An 18,501-nucleotide genomic window follows, 5' to 3' on the forward strand; every position below is an offset into this window, starting at 1 on the left:
AAAAGTAACAGGAATGTTAAACATCTGGCTAAATATAATAGATTTTTTTTGTTATTCAAGTCCTTTAAAATATGTCTAATGGTTGAAAGCAAATATTATAACATTTAGGAATGGGATTTTCAGTGTATGTAAGTATAATACACGATACAACTACAACATAAAGAGGAAGGAAACCTATATGGTTGAAACCTATATATATAATGTAGCTTGACAAATATGTAGCTAGATATAGATATAGGTTGATCTATAGATAAACCACTGAGAAAAGTGTACAAAAATATAGAATCAAAAACACAGTAGATAAAATAAAATGAAACAAACTCTTAGCTATAGAGAACAAACTGATGGTTACCAGAGGGAAGGTGGCTGAGGAATGGGTAAAATAGGTGATGGGTATTAAGGAATCCCCTTCTCCTGATGAGCACCAAGTAATATATGGCACTGTTGAATCACTGTATTGCACTCCTGAAACTAATATTACATTGTATGTTAACTAACTGGAATTTAAATAAAAACTTAAAAAAATAAAATAAAATGAATACTTTAAAAGTTCAAATAACCCAAAATAAGTTAACAAAAGCAAAATGGTAGAATAAAGAACAGAGGCAACAAACAGAAAACAATTAAACAGAAGACTTAAATACAATTCTATCACTAACTGCACTGAATGTAAAATATCTAAACACATCAATTAAAAGACCAGGATTGTCAGAATGGACGAAAAAAATATCACCCAATTAAAAGCACTCTAAAAGAAACTCACTTCAAATATAATGATAAACATACATTGAAAGTAAAAAGATGGAAAAAGATAACCAAGCAAACTTAATATTGATACCAAAATGTGAAAATTAAAAGAAAAGAAATTACAGACCAGTATTATTCATGAAATAGTTGTAAAAAATTCCTAAAGAAGATAATAAATAGAATCCAGCAATATATAAAAAGGATAATACACTATGGCCAAGTAGGATTTGTTCCAATAATGCAAAGTAGGAAAAGAAGTTATAGTATTCAGTATTCAAGACAATGTGGTACTGGCATAGTAATAAAGATACGGATCGAAGGAACAGATAGGGCCTAGAAATAAACCCTTATGATGATTTTTGACAAAGTTATAAAGGTAATTCAATAGAGTAAAAATCTTTTCACCAAATAGTGCTGGGGCAATTGTATATCCACATGCAAAAAACAAAATCAGACTCTTACCCCACACCATAAATAAAAATTAACTCAAAATGGAACATAGACCTAAATGTAAGAGCTAAAACCATAAACTCTTGAAAGAAAATATCAGCATAAATCTTTGTGACCCAGTGCTAGGCAAAGCCTTCTTAGATATGACACCAAAAACATAAGTGACAAAAAAAAAAAGATAAATTAGACTTCATCAAACTGAAACCTTTTGTGCTTTAAAGGACACCAGATACCATCATGGTTTAAGGGAAACTAGCCTTTGTTTGTTTTTGTTTTAATCGCGTATAGTAAGACACACAGACACAGAGATTACTGTCACAAAGGAAGAAATTCATACAGATCCCTAGAAATTGGAGGCATAGCATTGCATACAGAGGGGCCACATGTGGAAGTTTGAGATTTGTCAGGGGAGTGGGAAAACACATGGGCAAGAGCCTTTATTATGATTTCCATAGGAAGGAATGGGCAAGGCATGGTAAGCAGGTTTAGGACTGGCTAGTTTGGATCATTTCAGTGGGCTCTGGGGCATAGAGACTGTCCCTAGTTTTCTAGAACCTGGCCCTGGAGTGATTAGGGCAGGAGAATATTGCCTCCTGGAGTGTAGGAGCCAGATAGAAGAGGAGGTTGGGGTGTGGGTTCTGGAGTAATTGGTTTGTATATGAAAAGCATGCTCACAGGCAAGTGATTTGCTTTTCATCAAGAATTGGACAGTCCCTCTAGAGTCAGCAAGGCCCCAAGAGGCCAAAGCATCAAAAATAGAGAAAATAAAAAAGCGTGATTAATACACATCAACAAAGTGAAAAGACAACCCATGGAATGGAAGAAATAATTGCAAATCATGTATCTTATAAGGCACTTATATCTAGATTATTTAAAGAACTCTTACAAGTTATTAAGAAAAAGGAACAAAAACTCCATTTCAAAATGGGCAGATTTGAATAGACATTTCACCAAAGACATAGGAAAGGCAAATAAGTACATGAAGAAATGTTCGACCTCATTGGTCTTTAGGAAAATGCAAAATAAAACCACAATGAAGTATCATTACATAACCATTTGAATGATTATAATGAAAAAGAAAAATAAGTGTTAGAATGGAGAGAAATCGGAACCTTCATATCATCAAAAATTTAAACATAGAGTTAGCATATCGCCTAGAAATTCCACTTCTAGGGATAAATACTCAAGATAATTGAAAGCATATGTCCACACAAAAACTCGTACACAAAAGTTTACAAGAGCATTGTGCATAATAACCAAAAGGTAGAAACAATTCAAATGTCCATCAACTAATGAATGAATAAACAAAATGTGGCATATGCATATACTGGAATATTACTTAATGGTAAAAGGAATGAAGCACTGATATATGCTACAAGGATAAACCTCAGAAACTTTATGCTAAGTGAAGGAAGCCAGATGTGAAAGAAACACATGTTGTATAATTTCATTTGTATGAAGTTTCCCCCAAAAGGTGAATGTTTTGAGACAGAAAGTAGATTGATGCTTTCCTTGACATGGGGAGAGAAATGGAGAGCAACTGCAAATCTCCGTGAAGGACCTTTCTCAGGTGATAGAAATGTTCTAAAATTGGACTGTGCTTGATGTTTGCAAAATCCTATAGATTTACTAAAAGTCATTGACTTGTACACTTCAAATAGGTGAATTTCGTTGGGTAAATTACACCTCAAGAAATCTGATTAAATGATAACTATAAACTATATGTAAGATACACACCTACAAAAAAGCAATTCAGAAAGACTAAAAATCAAGGAGTAGATGAAAAGTCACCAGGCAAATGGAAACCAAAAGAGAGAAAGTGTAGTGATTCTGATATCAAGCAAAGTAGAATTCAATCCCAAAAGTATTAAACTGATAACAAAGGACAGTTTTAATGCAAAAGTTACAGTCCACAATAAACAGATAATACTTATTAATATTTAAGCACCAAGAACACAATGACCACCTTTTTGAAGTAAAAACTGCAGAGGATGCAGGGACATAGATGTAATACTTTAATACACCATTTTTAGTACAATATAAATCAAGTGGACAAAAATATATATGGAGATAGAATGTGCACATCGATTAGGAAACAATAATCAATATGATAGGTATTTTGAATATATGTTGAGGTCTACACTGTGATAATAGGGAATACACACCTCTTCCCAAGTGTCCATGGAACATTGGCAAACACTGATCATTTATTAGGTTACAAAGAAAACATCAGTAAGTTCCATAAAATATAAATATCACAAACAGCATGCTCTGATTAAAATACAATCACAAAGAGAGTGTACCAACAAAAACAGAAAGGCCTTTCCTCCTCAAAATTTAGGAATCTCCTATTAGACAACTTCTGCATGACATGGCAATTACAAACTCAAATTACAGATTTAAAAAAAGTAATGACAATAAAAGTACCACTTATTAGAATCTATAAGATGCATTTAAGGAAGTGATCAGGGAAAATTTTATCCAGAAAACTGAAATAATGAAAAATGAATTAAATCCCAAGCTCATAAAACTAGAAAAAGAATTTAAAAAAGAAAGAAAGCAAGAAATAACAGAGACAAAAGCAGAAATTAATGAAGAAAAGAGAAAAACAGTAGTTCAAGAAATAAAAGTATAATTTTGTAAAGATTAACAATATAGACAAAATACTAGCTACCTAACAAGAAAAGAAATGGAGAAAGGAAGCACAAATATACAAATAAGAACTGATAAGGGGAAAATTATCTTTGAAACAAATGAAATTTTTTAATTCATGTGAGGCCTCTATGCAAAAAAATTTGAAAACCTTGAGGAAATGGATACTTTCCTAAGGAAATTCAAGTTACCAAAACTGACCACATTAGCGTTAGAGAGCTTAAATGGACCAATTTCTATAAAAGGGACTACTCCACAAAAAAGCACAGACCTAGATAATTTCACAGGGGAAAAGATAAAACTACATCCACATCTGACAGCATAGACAAAAAAATAAAATACACTTGGGGCACCTGGGTGGCTCAATTGGTTAGGCTTCTGCCTTGGGCTCAGGTCATGATCGCAGGATCCTGGCATTGAGCCCTGTGTCAGGCTCCATGCTCAGCAGGGAGTCTGCTTCTCCCTCTCCCTCTGTCCCCCTCCACCCCCACCAGCTTGTGCTCTTTCTCTCTCTCTTTGTCAAATAAATAAATAAAATCTTTTTAAAAATAGACTGCAAATGGATGAAAGAGCTAAACATAAACAATGAAACCATACAATCACCAGAAGAGAACACAGGGGAATTCCTCTTTAACCTTGGTGTGGAGAAAGGCTTTCTAACTATGCCTCAAAATCTAAAAGTGATGAAAGGAATCTAATAAATTTGATTAATTCTTAAAAATTCTCATGGCAATGTCCACCAACAGATGACTGGATAAAGAAGATGTGGTACATATATACAATGGAATATTACTCAGCCATCAGAAAGGATGAAATCTTGCCATCGACAAGGATATCGGTGGAACTAGAGGGTATTATGTTAAGCAAAATAAGTCAGTCAGAGAAAGACAAATGCCATACGATTTCACTTGTGTGGAATTTAAGAAATAAAACAGATGAACATAGGGGAAGGGAAGGAAAAATAAAATAAGATGAAAACAGGAAGGCAAACCATAAGAGAGTCTTAACTCTAGGAAACAAACTGAGGGTTGCTGGAGGGGAGTGGAGGGGGTGGAGGTAACTGGGTGATGGGCATTAAGGAGGGCACTTGATGTAATGAGCACTGGGTGTTATATACAACTGATGAATCACTAAATTCTACCCCTGAAAGTAGTAATACACTATATGTTAACTAAATTGAATTTAAATAAAGAATTTTAAAATATGAATGAAAATGCACCATAAACAAAATCAAAAGACAACTGCCAAATGGGTAGAAGATATTTGCAACATATACCATAGACAAAGGAATCGTAAACCTAAAAATGAAGAACTCATAGAAACTGAGGGGCATAGAGACAGGACCAGGGAAGAACAAGGCAGTTCGATACAGCTGATATATGGAGTGGGTCAAGGAAGGGTACTGTCAAGCTGAGGTTAGGAGGAGGACTGGAGGAGCAATGTATTTGGATCTGCAATTTACAAACAGTGGATTAGAAAGGTTGGGAGATAGGTACAGAAGCTCTTATGTAATCCATCTAGGAGATGATGGTGGTTCAAACTAAGGATTAAGAACAAAAGAAGAATTAAATTGTTATTGAAGAGGAGAATGTACTGGATTGATCAACTAAATGGACATGGGTGAGGTAGGAGTCTTGGATGAAACACGGGATTTCAATATAGACAATGAGGTAAATGGTAGTGTCAGAGAGAGTGTAGAGAATGCAAACATTTATTTATTTTTGTTTTAAGTATAGTTGACACACAGCATCGCGTTAGTTTCAGGTGTGCAACAGAGAATCCAAACATTTAAATTCTCAGGATTAAACATAACCCATGTAAATTGTTGAGTGCCATGTTTGGCATATAGAAATTATGAAATAAGGTTAGCTATTGTTGTTTTTTTAGGCTAGCCTGGTTTGATTAATCCTAACAGAATTTACTATGAAGTATTATTCAAAATTGGTTTTTGGCATTTTCGAAACAGATGTGAGTTCAAATTGTCCAACTTTCCAGCTTTCTGATTCTAGACCAGTTTCTTAACCTTTCTTGGCCTCGATCTCCTCTTCTTGAAAATAAGAGTAAATAATATTAACCTGGCAGTGGTTTTATGAGAACTAGAGACAAGGGAAGTAAAGTGCCTTGAGTGGTGCCTAACACATAGTAGGGGCTTAGTAAATGGTAGCTTAAACAAAAGGCCGCATTGTTCATTCCGGGCCTTTAGATTAGGTCGGGGATTCTCCCTTGTTTATCTTGGTAATTCCCATAGAGTACCTGCCTAGAAGAAAGTCTTACACATAATAGATACTCAGTAAATATGTATCAAATCTATGATAAATTTTTTGCTTGACCTTTCACTGTTTTTCCTGCCCAAGACTATTAACCCTTATTTTAAAAGTATTCTTCCTAAGGTTATAGCTCCTTCTTGCTTCATTTCCCCCTCCCTTTTTTTACTTACAAATAATGACTCATGCTTCATAATTCTACACTTTCTTAGAAAACTTCTTACCAACTCCCCCCATCCCCACTCCTAACCCCATAGGGGAGTTTCATTGAATAGTAAAAATTCAGTCCTTGACTGCCTTGACTATAATGAAAATTACTCAGGTTATTGAACCTTTTCTGGAACTTCTGCAGTTGATTAATGAGATGTTCAAACAAGTTGAATTTAATCACAGTGAATCATAGCCACTGAAAAAGGCACTTAATTTGACCTGAAATATTTGCACAAGAAAAATATCAAAGCTCAGGCATGACTTGTGATTAGCAACTCTATAAAAATAAAGAGCCATTTGAAGTTTTATAAAATTAAGGGACAAAGGACCAAAACCCAATAGAAAAGTGAGGAAATTATATAAACAGGTAATTCACCCTGGAAAAGAATATAAAAATGCCCCTTTAACATGTGAAAAATATTCAAACTCAGTACATATTAAAGAAATGTTGATAAAAGTACACTGAGATACCATTTGTTACCTAGCAGACAGGCAAAACTGTAAGGACTATGACAACAGAATGTGTTGATAAGTCTGTGGGGAAACACACATGCTCATACATTGCTGCCGAGAATGTACACCAGGACAACACTTCCAGAGGGCAATTGGTAATACCTAATAGAACTTTTCAACCCAGAAATTTCTATATTAAGAACCTATTCTTGAAGATGAACTTCCAATAATCCAAAAATACGTATGCACAAGGATGTTCACTTCAGGGTAGTTTGTAATTGCAAAGTATTGGAAACAACCTAGATGTCCCCACATAAGAGAGTGCTTGAATAAATGATGCTGTAAAAACAAGGGTGAAGAAGCTCTCTATGAACTGACATGGAGTGATTTCTATGACATACTACCCAAGCGAAAAAAATCAAAGTGCAGGAGGGCACTTTCAGAATGGCAGTGGTAAGGGCTTCCAAAAATGTGCTTCTCCACAAAAACAAGAACACCACAAAAACGGTCAAAATCAACTTTTTCAAGAACTCGGGAAGTTAACCTGAGTCTTACAACAATCCAAGGAGAGTTTATTCCAGAAAAATGACTGAATCTTAGTAAGAACAGTGAGGCTTGGTGGTGTTTTAACTTTCCCTAATTCCGTTCCCCTCCCTTAGCTCCACTGTAGCTTTGAAAATCAGTAACTTCACAACTATAGTAATTGTGAAAAACAGAAGCCAAGCAGCCACAGGAGAGCACATAACAGCTTTGGAGTTACCCTGAACTCTTTGTGTGGGTTTTAGTAGGTTGTGTCTTTCAAGGAATTGGTCCATTTCATCTAGTTATCAAATATACTGACATAGAGATGTTCATACTATTACTTTATTATCCTGTTTATGCCTACAGGATCAGTAGTGATGACTGATCTTTCATTTCCAATATTAGCAATTTGTGTCTTATTTCCTAGTTAGCTTGACTGGAGGTTCATCAATTTTATTGATCTTTTCAAAGAACTACCTTTTAGTTTCATTGATTTTATATATCAATTTCCAGTTTTCAATGTCATTGATTTCCCCCCGATCTTCACTGTTTCTTTTCTTCTGTTTCTTTTAGGCTCATATTGTTTTTCTATCTCTAGTTTCCCACATCCAGAAGCATATATTTGTATGCCAATGTTCATAGCAGTAGTACTCACAATAAGCGAAAGGTGGAAACAGTCCAAATTTTCATTGACAGATGAATGGATAAACAACATGTGGTATATACATACAAAAGAATATGGGGCACCTGGGTGGCTCAGTAGGTTAAGCATCCAACTTTTGGTTTCAGCTCAGGTTGTGATCTCACGGTCTTGAGATGGAGCCCAAGACAGGCTGTGCACTCTACATGGAATCTGCTTCAGTTTTTTCTCTTCCTCTCCCTCTGTCCCTCCCACTCATGCACTCTCTCTCTCGCTCGCTCAAATTAATAAATAAATCTTTTTTAAAAAGAGCATTATTCAGTGTTACAAATAAGCAAAGTCCTGATACATGCTACAACATGGATGTCCCTTGAAAACTATGCTAAATGAAAGAAACCAAACACAAAAGGCCACATACTGTATAATTCCATTTATATGAAATGTCCAGAATGGATAAATTCACAGACACAAAAAGTAGATTAGTGGTTGTCATGGGGCCTCAACGAGGCAATAAGGAATGACTATAATGGTACAGATTTTCTTTTTGGATGATGAAAGTATTCAAGAATCTGATTATGATGATGGTGGCATACCTTTGTGAATCCAGCAAAACACACACACACACACACACACAAACACACACTGCACTGAATACTTTAAGATGATAAAATTCATTGAATACTTTAAAACGATGAATTATATCTCAATAAAAATATATATGTATGTATATTTACTATAGAAAACGTTAAAATATGTGTCTTTTCATAATATATGAATGGCTTTCTTAACAAAATTACGTATCACTTTATTATCTGCTTTTGTAACATAATGTGGATTGAAAGTACATCACTAAATCTTTCTACAAAAAATTTTTAAAAGACTTGCTGATTCAGTCAACAACACAGATGCCTCTCGAAAACATAATGTTTACCAAAATTAGCCAGAGACAAAAGCATATATATTGTGTTACTCCTTTTAAAGAAATTTAAAAATGGGCAAAACTATTTCTATTTTTTTATTGACTGTCTCATCTGTCTCATTAGTCTATTTGTCTAGCCCTTCGCTAAAGTCACATTTACTTTTAATTAAACTATATGCTATATACAGTGATATGTACACATACTAAGTGTATGGCTAAATGGATTTTCACTCATATGTGATCTGTGATAATAGAGGTTAGAGTAGTGGTTAAATTTGGGGGATGTATTGACTGATTTGGGGCATGAAAAAAATTATCTATCTATCATCTCTCTATCATTTATCTGTCTATTTCTGGTTAAATTGGACTTCATAATATTAAGGACTTTTGCCCCTCAAAAAATAAAATTAAGAGAGCGAGAAGGCAAACCACAGACTTAGAGAAGATATTTGTGAAATATGTATGTATGTCCAGAATATATAAAGAACTTCTTCTACTGCCAATAGGAAGACAGAAACCTCAAATTTAAAACAGCCAAAATGTTTCTTCAGACCCTTCACTAAAGAAGATACTCAAATGATCAATGATCATATGAAAGACTGTCAGCATTATTAATCATTAAAGAAATGCTAATTGAAAATGCAATGAAATAGCACTAGACACTAGAAGAGCTAAAATTAAAAGGCTGGAACTATTGAATATTGGCAAGAATGCATAGCACCTCAAACATACACATGGCTGGTGCCAATATAAATTGGGTCAACCACTTTGGAAAAATATTTGGCACTGCCTACTAAAACTAAATACTCATATACTCATGACTCAGCAATTCCGAACCTAGGTGTATTTCCAAGAGCAATGAATCCATATGTGTACCAAAAGGCATGTACAAGAGTGTTCATAAAGGCTTTCTTCATAACAGCTGCAAACCAAAAAATAGCCCAAATATCCATCTGTAGTAGAATGGATAAAAAATTGTTATATTCAATATGATGGAATTACACACAGCAATAAAAAAGAATGTACTACTTCTACCCAAAGCAATGCATAAGTATCATGGACAAAATTATAAGCAAAAAAGCCAGATATAAAGAGTGCATTCTTTTTTTTTTCTTTTTTAAAGATTTTATTTATTCATTTGAGAGAGAGAGCCAGCCAGCGAGAGAGGGAACACAAGCAGGGGGAGCAGGAGACAAAGAAGCAGGCTCCCAGCAGCAGAGCCTGATACAGGGCTCGATCCCAGAACGCTGGGATCACACCCTGAGCCAAAGGCAGCCGCTTAAGGACTGTGCCACCCAGGCGCCCCACAAAGAGTGCATTCTAATACTTCCATTTAAATGGAGTTGAAGAACCAGCAAAATTAATTTAGCATAATGGCACCTTCTAAGTGCTACAAATGTTTTATATCTTGATTTCTGTGGTGGTTACACAGATGTAAACATACTTAAAAATTCATTGAGCTCTAACTGAAGATTTGTTGTGTTCACTGTATGTAAAATTATATCTCAATATAAAATAAAATTGAAATGTACAAAAATGTTGATAGAAACATTTTTTATAATAGCCCCAAAATTGGAAACAACCCAAATGTCCATCAACAGTCCATCTACAAAATCACTGAATAAATTGTAGTATATTCATCCTGTGGAGTACTACATAAAAATGAAACAAAAAACCCAAACTACCGATACGTACAAAAACATGAATGAATCTCGAAGACATAATATTGAGCAAAAGAAGCCAGACCGATATATGATTTGTCAATTCTATTCCTAGATACATGCCTCAAAGAATTGAAAGCAGGAAATCAAACAAATACTTGAAAATCAATGCTCATTAGCACTATTCACAATAGCCAAAAAGTGGAAACAGCCCACCAATGGATGAATGAACTAACAAAATGTGATGTATCCACACAATGGAATATTATTCAGCCATAAAAAATGAACTACTGATACCTGCTACAACATGGATGAACCTTGAAGATGTTATACTCAGTGAAAGAAGCCAGACAGGGGCGCCTGGGTGGCACAGCGTTTAAGCGTCTGCCTTCGGCTCAGGGCGTGATCCCGGCGTTCTGGGATCCAGCCCCACATCAGGCTCCTCCACTATGAGCCTGCTTCTTCCTCTCCCACTCCCCCTGCTTGTGTTCCCTCTCTCGCTGGCTGTCTCTATCTCTGTCGAATAAATAAAATCTTTAAAAAAAAAAAAGAAGCCAGACCAAAAAAAAAATATTTTGTGATTTCACTTACATGAGGTTCCTAGAATAGGCAAATTCATAGAGACAGAAAGTAGAATAGAGGTCACCAGGAGCTCCAGAGGGGGGAATAGGGAGTTATTATATAATGGTTTGTGTTTGAGGTGATGGTTACACAATGCTGCGAATGTACTTAATACCCCTGAATTGTACACTTAAAAATGGTTAAATGGTAAATTTTATGTTATGTACATTTTATCACAATTTGAAAAAACGAGAAACTGTATACAATAGAATACATGCTGTATACTTCTTTTTATGTGAAGTTCTAGAACAGACAGAATTAATGTATGGAGATAGAGGTCAGGATAATGTCTGCTTTTGGATGAAGTATTGACTAGAAGAAGGAAAAAGGGAGTCTTCTAGAAGACTATCTATATCTTCCTCAGAGTGGTAGTTACACAGATGTATACGTACATAAAAATTTGCCAAGCTGTCACTTTACAGTATATACTGTATTTTCCATTTAAAAAGAATAAAAAATAGAAACTGAGGAAAACTGCTATTTAAAAGCGCTTGCCTTTTTTAAAGTCCCTTCGCTATGGAAACTTATGCTCACCTGGAGACAGATTCTCTCTCTCTTTGGGGAAGTCAGCAAAACCGGCCCTTGTGTTCTCACTGGTGTGAAACTAGAAGCCTGGTAAAACACCTTAAACCTGACCACAGAGATTCAGAGTCCTGTCTTGGTTGCTCGCAGTGGCTGTGGTAAATCAGAGATGTGTTTATGAGGCTTCTTAACTTATGGGACTGGAGACGGACAGGATGAGGGAGGGAGGGGCAGAAAGAAATATCTCTTGGTTCTGTGCTTGAACTACAGCTTGTTCTCCTGATGGAGGGGGTTTAGGGGTGGAGGTAGGCGGGCAGGTGAGCAGAGTCCACAGCGGCCTCTTCATGAGACTGTGAGACTCTGGGCTTAAGCAGTGTTTCTTCAAGCACTTGGAAAGTGGGGAAAGAGTGATCATTTGACTTGCTGTGGAGTATAGCGAGCTCGTAGGAAGGATAGAACTTGAACCCAAGTCTTCTGATCCCCCAAGGTCAATGCTTTACCACCCACCTCCTAACCCTCCCCACAAGGAATCTGGTGGAGGAAGTGAATTTATCAACAAATCACCACACCAAAGCCACAAAAACACTTTTATTTAATTGCTACCACAAATACAGAATCAAATTAAAGCAGTGTAATACATCTTCACTTATCCTTACAAGCTTTTATACAGTAAACTTTGCTTTATGTGTTGGTTTGAATCAATAGTTGACATTTTTATTAAACAATTTTTTCTTGAACTCTAACAAAAGTCATTTCCTGGGCTGTCAGGTGTGCTGATACAAGACATGTCCAACTTAACGTTGTGGATCACAGAACCTCAGCCAAAGGTAGTGGGATGGGCTGGTGTGGTATCTTTTCCTCCTGCCTCCCTCCCCAGCTGGGAGGCTGAGGGACAAGGTAGGAGAGAAAGGCTTCAGCTATTACCTTGAATTCCCTTCTGAACGAAAAAGGAAAATGTAAAAATTGATTATGTAGAAACATCAGACTATCTAAAAAAATCTCTGAGATAAAGAGTAGTTATGAATTATAATATTAAATACATGACTATAATTGATCCTAGTGACCACAAATTTGGATTTTAGAAGAAACTAGTTTATGAGTGGATTTGTTTCCCTGGAACTAAATGAAAGAAAATTCTGGCAAATGCTTAAAAAGATAAGTGACTACAAACAAGGTAAAAACACCTCATCATCTGCATTCATGTTTGACTATAAAAATCAACACCAACGTTTGAATTTTCATAAATTAGAAATAATTCGGTTTAGCCATATCTTCCCTTTTGCCATTTGAACTCACAGGCATAAAAATTTACTTTAATAAGAGCTTATCAAATTGTGTTCAGATATGGGTCATATCTTGTTGCTGAAATTTAGAAAAGAAACCGTTTCAAGTACCTGTACTTTATCAAAACTGCCATTAAAAGTACAACATAGAGTTACACACTTAAACACATAAAGCTTTGCGGTCACATTTACTTACAGAAACACTCTTCCCCCCGCCCTGGGGGGATGAGAGAAGAAAGCAGGAAAGAGAGAAGGAAATGAGGAGAGGGTTCTCGAGAAAGGGGGACACGGAAGTGAGGAAAAATCAAAGTCTAAAATTTCAAGGATCACTGTTGGCTCAAGTCCACTATAGGAAGAAAGGGAGGCTCAGAACAACAGATGTCAAACTTGGGGGAAATTTGGTCTCCAAAATAGCAAATGCACACACTCGCGTGCACGCGCGTGTGCACAAACACACACACTTTTTCAGAGTATGTTACGTAAAGAAGGAGTATGCCTACAAGGTAGATGTAGCTTACACCATGTCTGTGAGTCTGTGTCTGTGTGTCTGTGTGTAGGTGCAGTAAGTTATCTCACCTTAAGTTACATATGCTAGACAAACTTGAAAGTGGACCACTACTTGGCATCCCCTAAGAGCATTTTTCACACAGCCATTTCATCAGAATCAGTTTCAACATCAATAACCATTATCTTATGGTAATCATTGTTGGTAGTAGTGGTCACAGTGGGGTCAGGAAGGTTGGCAGCAGCGGCAAGCTCCAGTAGGCTGGCAGCAGACTCGGGAGACCCACTGGCAGGGCTGCAGACAGGCTCAGGGAGATCAGTGACATCACACTCAAAGTGGCTAGTAGCGGTGGTCTCAGGGTGACAGGAGGCAGTGAGCTCAGGGTGGCCAGCAGCGGCAGGCTCAGGGTGGCTGGCGATCACTGGCTGGGGTTGGCTAGTGGCAGCAGGCTCAGGATTATCAGCAGTGATGGGCTCAGGGTGGGTGGTAACAGGCTTGGTGTAGCCAGTTGTGGGTTTAGGGTGGCTGGTGGCAGGGCTGAAGGCAGCCTTGGAGTGGCTGCCAGCAGGAACATGGTGGCCAATGACAGGTTTAGGGTGGCTGGAGGCAGACTTGAAATGGACAGAGTCAGCCTTGAAATGGACAGAGGCAGGCTTGAAATGGACAGAGTCAGCCTTGAAATGGACAGAGGCAGGCTTAGGATAGACAGTGGCAGACTTGGGGTGACCAGAGGCAGATTTGGAGTGTCCAGAAGCAGGCTTGGAGTGGCTAAAGACAGACTTATGGTGGCCAGAGGCAGACTTGCGGTAGGCAGAGGCAGACCTGGAGTGGCCAGCGGCTGGTTTGGGATGGCCAGAGGCACGCTCATGTTGGCCAGCTGCAGCATCACCAGGTAGTGGAACATTCCGGGTATTCATCGGTATTTCCTCCACAACAGGACTGGCACGGGCACGATCTTGTTCATGGGCTTGTTCACGGGCTTGGTCGCGGGCACGGGCGCGAGCACGGGCCAGGGCACGGGCCTCCCGAGTCTCACGAACATCAGTGATGAGACCAGAGAGGAACAGGATAGGGTGTCGCATAGCATGGAAGATGGTCCAGTATTCTCTTCGGAAATTCTCATTGAGGAGCCCGTAGATCACAGCGTTGAGGCAGCTGTTGAAGTAGGCTATGAAGTAGGCTGCAAGATAAAGCCAGTTGGGGATCTTGCCTGCCATCTCCTTCGGACTAACAGCCACCAAGACAGTGAGCACGTTGATAGGGCACCAGCACACTGCAAAGAGGAGGAAGATCACAAACATGGTTAGAAAATTGCGAACCTCAGCAAGCTGGTTGTCAGGATTCTGCCCAGCCGGGTCACGGGCTGCCAGCACTTTGGTCCAGATCCTCACGTAGCAGAAACCCACGATGAGCAGAGGGAGGACGAAGTGGATGCAGACGATGGTCACAGCAAAGACAGGGTTGTTCAGATAGTTGAAGATGCAGGTATAGGTGCGAGGATCGTACTCAATGGTGCCGATGTACATGTTGGGCAGGACAGCCAGGACGGTCATGACCCACGTGATGACCAGATAAATGCAGGTATTGCGCACACTGAAGATCCGCTCGTACTGGAGGCTGTGACAGATGTAGCAGTAACGGTTGATGGCAATTGCCACAATGTTGAAGATAGACCCGACCACACTCAGCCCTGTGATGAATCCAACCATCTGGCACTGCAACTGGCTCAGATCCCAGCCCCCAATGGCCATGGCATGCAGCATCAGAGGGTAGGGGTAGATGGCCACCAACATATCGGCCACAGAGAGGCTAACGACGAAGATGTTGCCTGAAAAACATATCGGGGAAGGGAGAGGGGGAAAAACAAAGAAAAATAAATGGTTAAGTATGGAAATATATAAATTTAAACTGGAGGAAAAGACCATCTGAAGTGGTGACAATTTAGAATTCTAGAATTCTTTTAAAGAAATATTCTTGTGTTTTTATTTTCATATACAAGCATTATTCTGATGCACAACCAGGTTTGGGGGACCTGTCCTTTGTGCAAATTTTTCTTTTCAGTGTCATGTCTGCTTTGAGAAAAAAGCCATCTTCCGTCAGAAAGCAGTAAGCACATAAGCCCTTTGCGGAGCCCTTCATACTCACGCACCGACATGCCGCCACCATTTTAGAAAAACAAAACGCAAACTTTTTTCCCTACAGGGGGATAGGGAGAGAAGGGGGAGGGGCGTAGAGATGAGCTTGATAAAGCCGAGGGTAGGAAGTAGGCTGGAGGTGTGGGGGAAGGGAGGAGATCGAAGGAATGTAAGGAAGCCTCAGCCACCACCGCCCCACCGAAAAAATGAATGAGCCTTCTGCCTTCTCTAGGCCAGCGTTGTTTTTACAACGCAAATACGTCTAAGAGAACAGTCTGAGGAAGGACACTAGAGGCCGTCGTCGTTTTAAGAAAACGGAATCAGACAATAATCTAGGACCAAGCCCAGTAAGTATTTACCATCTCCGAGGTAGGCTAGGAGTGAAAACTGAGGGGAAGAGGGGAGACCTTCTAAAATTTAGTCTGAGACCAAACACAGTGCGTAAGGAGAAAAACAATCAGGAAAATCCCTGCAAGGATTAGCAGAATTTGCCTGCTTCCTGCGGGTCCAGCACAGAGTCGCGCACCGGCACGTTCAGCTCCCTGTGTAAGAGCTCCCGGCCCGGCGTTGAACTTTACTGGAGGCTGTGGCTAAACAGGAAAGCGAAGTGGGGGGGGGGGGGTCGGCCCCCACTCGCGTTTTGTAGGGCAGAGGTAGGAACGTTTCTTGCAAAACATTTCCAAAAAAAGGAGGAAGAGGCCAAATGCAGGCGCAGAGCCCTGTTTTTTTTTTTTAAAGCAACTCGTTGCTAATTAGCACCGGTTTGGCAAAATATTGCACTTCATCTTGGACTAGGTGAAAATGAGCACTTTTAAAAGGGCAAACGAATGGTTCCCTCTGCCCTCCTGCCAGCGCTGCCAAGGCGCGGCTTCAGCGCTTTCTACCGAGAGGTTCTTTCTAGGGTTTTCTCTCAAAGAAATGAATTGGGAGAAGAAAAAAGGAAAAGACAGAGGGAGAAGCCTTAAAAACAAAACCACAACAACTATAAAAACCTTTACTTGAATTATAGAAGGAAAGAAAGGAGAAGGAAAAAAGGAAAGGGAAGAAGAAAAGTAAAGAAAGAAAATGGGCTTCGCAGGTGGTCCGTGCGGCTCCGTGGTTCCTTGGGACAGCACTGCTGGAGCGAAGGTGAGGTCCAAGCGTGCGGCCCCACGTCTCCAGGGGACCAAAAAGAAACAGACACGCCCACCAGAGTTTAAAAGAAAACTTTTAATGACTGTGTGCCCGTCGGTGCATTTTGAAACTTGTATGGTGGTTGTGATTCTTCATGCCCGAAAAGTAATCCCCCAGAGACTGGCTGCCTCCTCTCCCCCGAGCCCCGCCCGCTGGGTCCTGCCAGTACCCGACCCTTTCACCCCGCCCCCTCGCCCCAGCCGGCCGAGACCCCAGCCTCGGAGATCCCAAGCACCGCCCCCTCCCTCCTGGGACCTGAGCGCGGAATTCGGGCCCTTACGTCCCTCCCTTCCCCTTCTTGGCCCTCTCCCGCCCAACCTGCAAAAGGGGCTTACAGCTTTGCAGCGTCCGCAGCCCCCACCCCCGGCACAGGTTCCTGCGTGCAGACGCCTCCCGCGCCTCCCCCAGCCTGGATCGCAGCTGTCCCCTCCCCTCGGCACTGGCTGGTAGCCGCGGGATTCTCGCTCACCTCACCACACCATCCCAGCTCCCCGCGCTTTGCAGTTTCTCTGCATCTCCTGCCGCCCCCTCTGAGCTCTCCTGCGACCCTCCCGCCATCCTCGCGCGGTTCTGCCGTCTTCTACCCCCACGCCAGGCAGAGGCCAAGCTCCGGGGCCTCTCCTCCGCCCCGCCCTGAGACCCCCAACACCCTGCTTACGGACTTCGCGATCTCCGCCGCCGCTGCCGTCTCTACCACCGCCTGCTGCGCCCAGACCGCGGCTCCGCTCTCTCCGCAGTGCGCCGTGGGACGGGCGGACAGAGCTCGGCTCCGGAGGACTCAGACCACCCTACTCCACACTCAGGAGCTAGGGTCTGTGCTCCGCTGCCCGGCAGCCGCCCCGGAGCCGCCCCGCAGCCCCAGGGCGGCGGCAGCTGGGGCTTAGCTGGCTCTGGGCGCTGCCGCTGCGTTGCGCTCCTGTAAGCGCCGCAGCAGCCGCCGCGAACTTAACTTTCCCGGAGCGGGTGGCAACCCCGCGGCTTCCTCCGCACCAGTTCGACCCACATTGCCTCGGCGTGGTCACCTCTGCCGCGTCTGTCTCGGCGTGCTGTCCCCAGACGGTGGCCGCACTCTCTGCTCGGGTGCCGCCTCTCTCTGCCGCGCTTCGCGGGAATTCGGGCTTTGCACTTAGACGCCAAAAGCTAATTTCCTGAGCTCCCTCAGCCTTGAGAAGCTCTACATTAATGGGGCCCCCCGCATAACACCACCGCCCAGGTTCGCAAGGAATTGGGGGGTAGAGACGTTCAATGTGAGGGCACTGTCCAAGGGTTCCCTGTTTCTGGCGCCCGAACTAATCCCCTAGGAGTGGCAAGTGGCTGAATGCTGGGTAGGAAGAAGGAGGGATGGCTTACCAGAATTTCGAAGCTTCTTGTTCTTTGTCACAGCTAAGATGACCATGGAATTGCCGATCAGATCTACAACGATGGTGATAACCATTGCGCAGAACATAAAGATGATTAGAGCTGGTGGGTAGTCTGGCTGTGGCAGCTTACAGCCAATGCAGCCATATGGGGTGGGAACTGCCAGGGTAGGCCCCATGTTGCTGCTGGAGACCGTTAGGATCTCCAACTCAGTCAGGACAGCGAACACCTGCTCTGTCACCAGGAGCCTGGAGCTTCAGGAAAGCTGCTTCCCCTCCGAGAATCAGAGAGCAAATGACAGCATCCCGCCCCTCTCCGATGAGCTTTTAAAGCCTCAAGAGGTGGCTAGCCCCACCCCAAGTCCCTCCCCCCGACCAATCAGAGC

At 41.0% G+C, this 18,501-nt stretch overlaps 1 protein-coding gene across 1 annotated transcript; it reads right to left on the reverse strand.

The window, feature by feature from the left end:
* Positions 1–13,561: 13,561 nt before the first annotated feature.
* On the reverse strand, positions 13,562–18,294 carry GPR50 (G protein-coupled receptor 50). Its single transcript, XM_026487526.2, has 2 exons — positions 18,108–18,294; positions 13,562–15,277 (listed from the first exon to the last, which is right to left on the reverse strand). Exons 1-2 carry the CDS (start codon positions 18,292–18,294, stop codon positions 13,587–13,589), a joined length of 1,878 nt encoding a protein of 625 aa, XP_026343311.1. The 3' UTR covers positions 13,562–13,586.
* Between the last annotated feature and the right edge of the window lie 207 nt (positions 18,295–18,501).

The sequence above is a fragment of the Ursus arctos genome, chromosome X (genome assembly GCF_023065955.2).
Source record: "Ursus arctos isolate Adak ecotype North America chromosome X, UrsArc2.0, whole genome shotgun sequence".
NCBI classification, from domain to species: domain Eukaryota; kingdom Metazoa; phylum Chordata; class Mammalia; order Carnivora; family Ursidae; genus Ursus; species Ursus arctos.

Excerpts from the sequence above, each read along its gene's own strand:
- GPR50 (XM_026487526.2), bottom strand. The coding sequence starts at position 18,294 with ATGGGGCCTACCCTGGCAGTTCCCACCCCATATGGCTGCATTGGCTGT. Across the intron at positions 15,278-18,107 it reads CAAGAAGCTTCGAAATTCTG|GCAACATCTTCGTCGTTAGC; the intron begins GTAAGCCATCCC and ends TATGTTTTTCAG.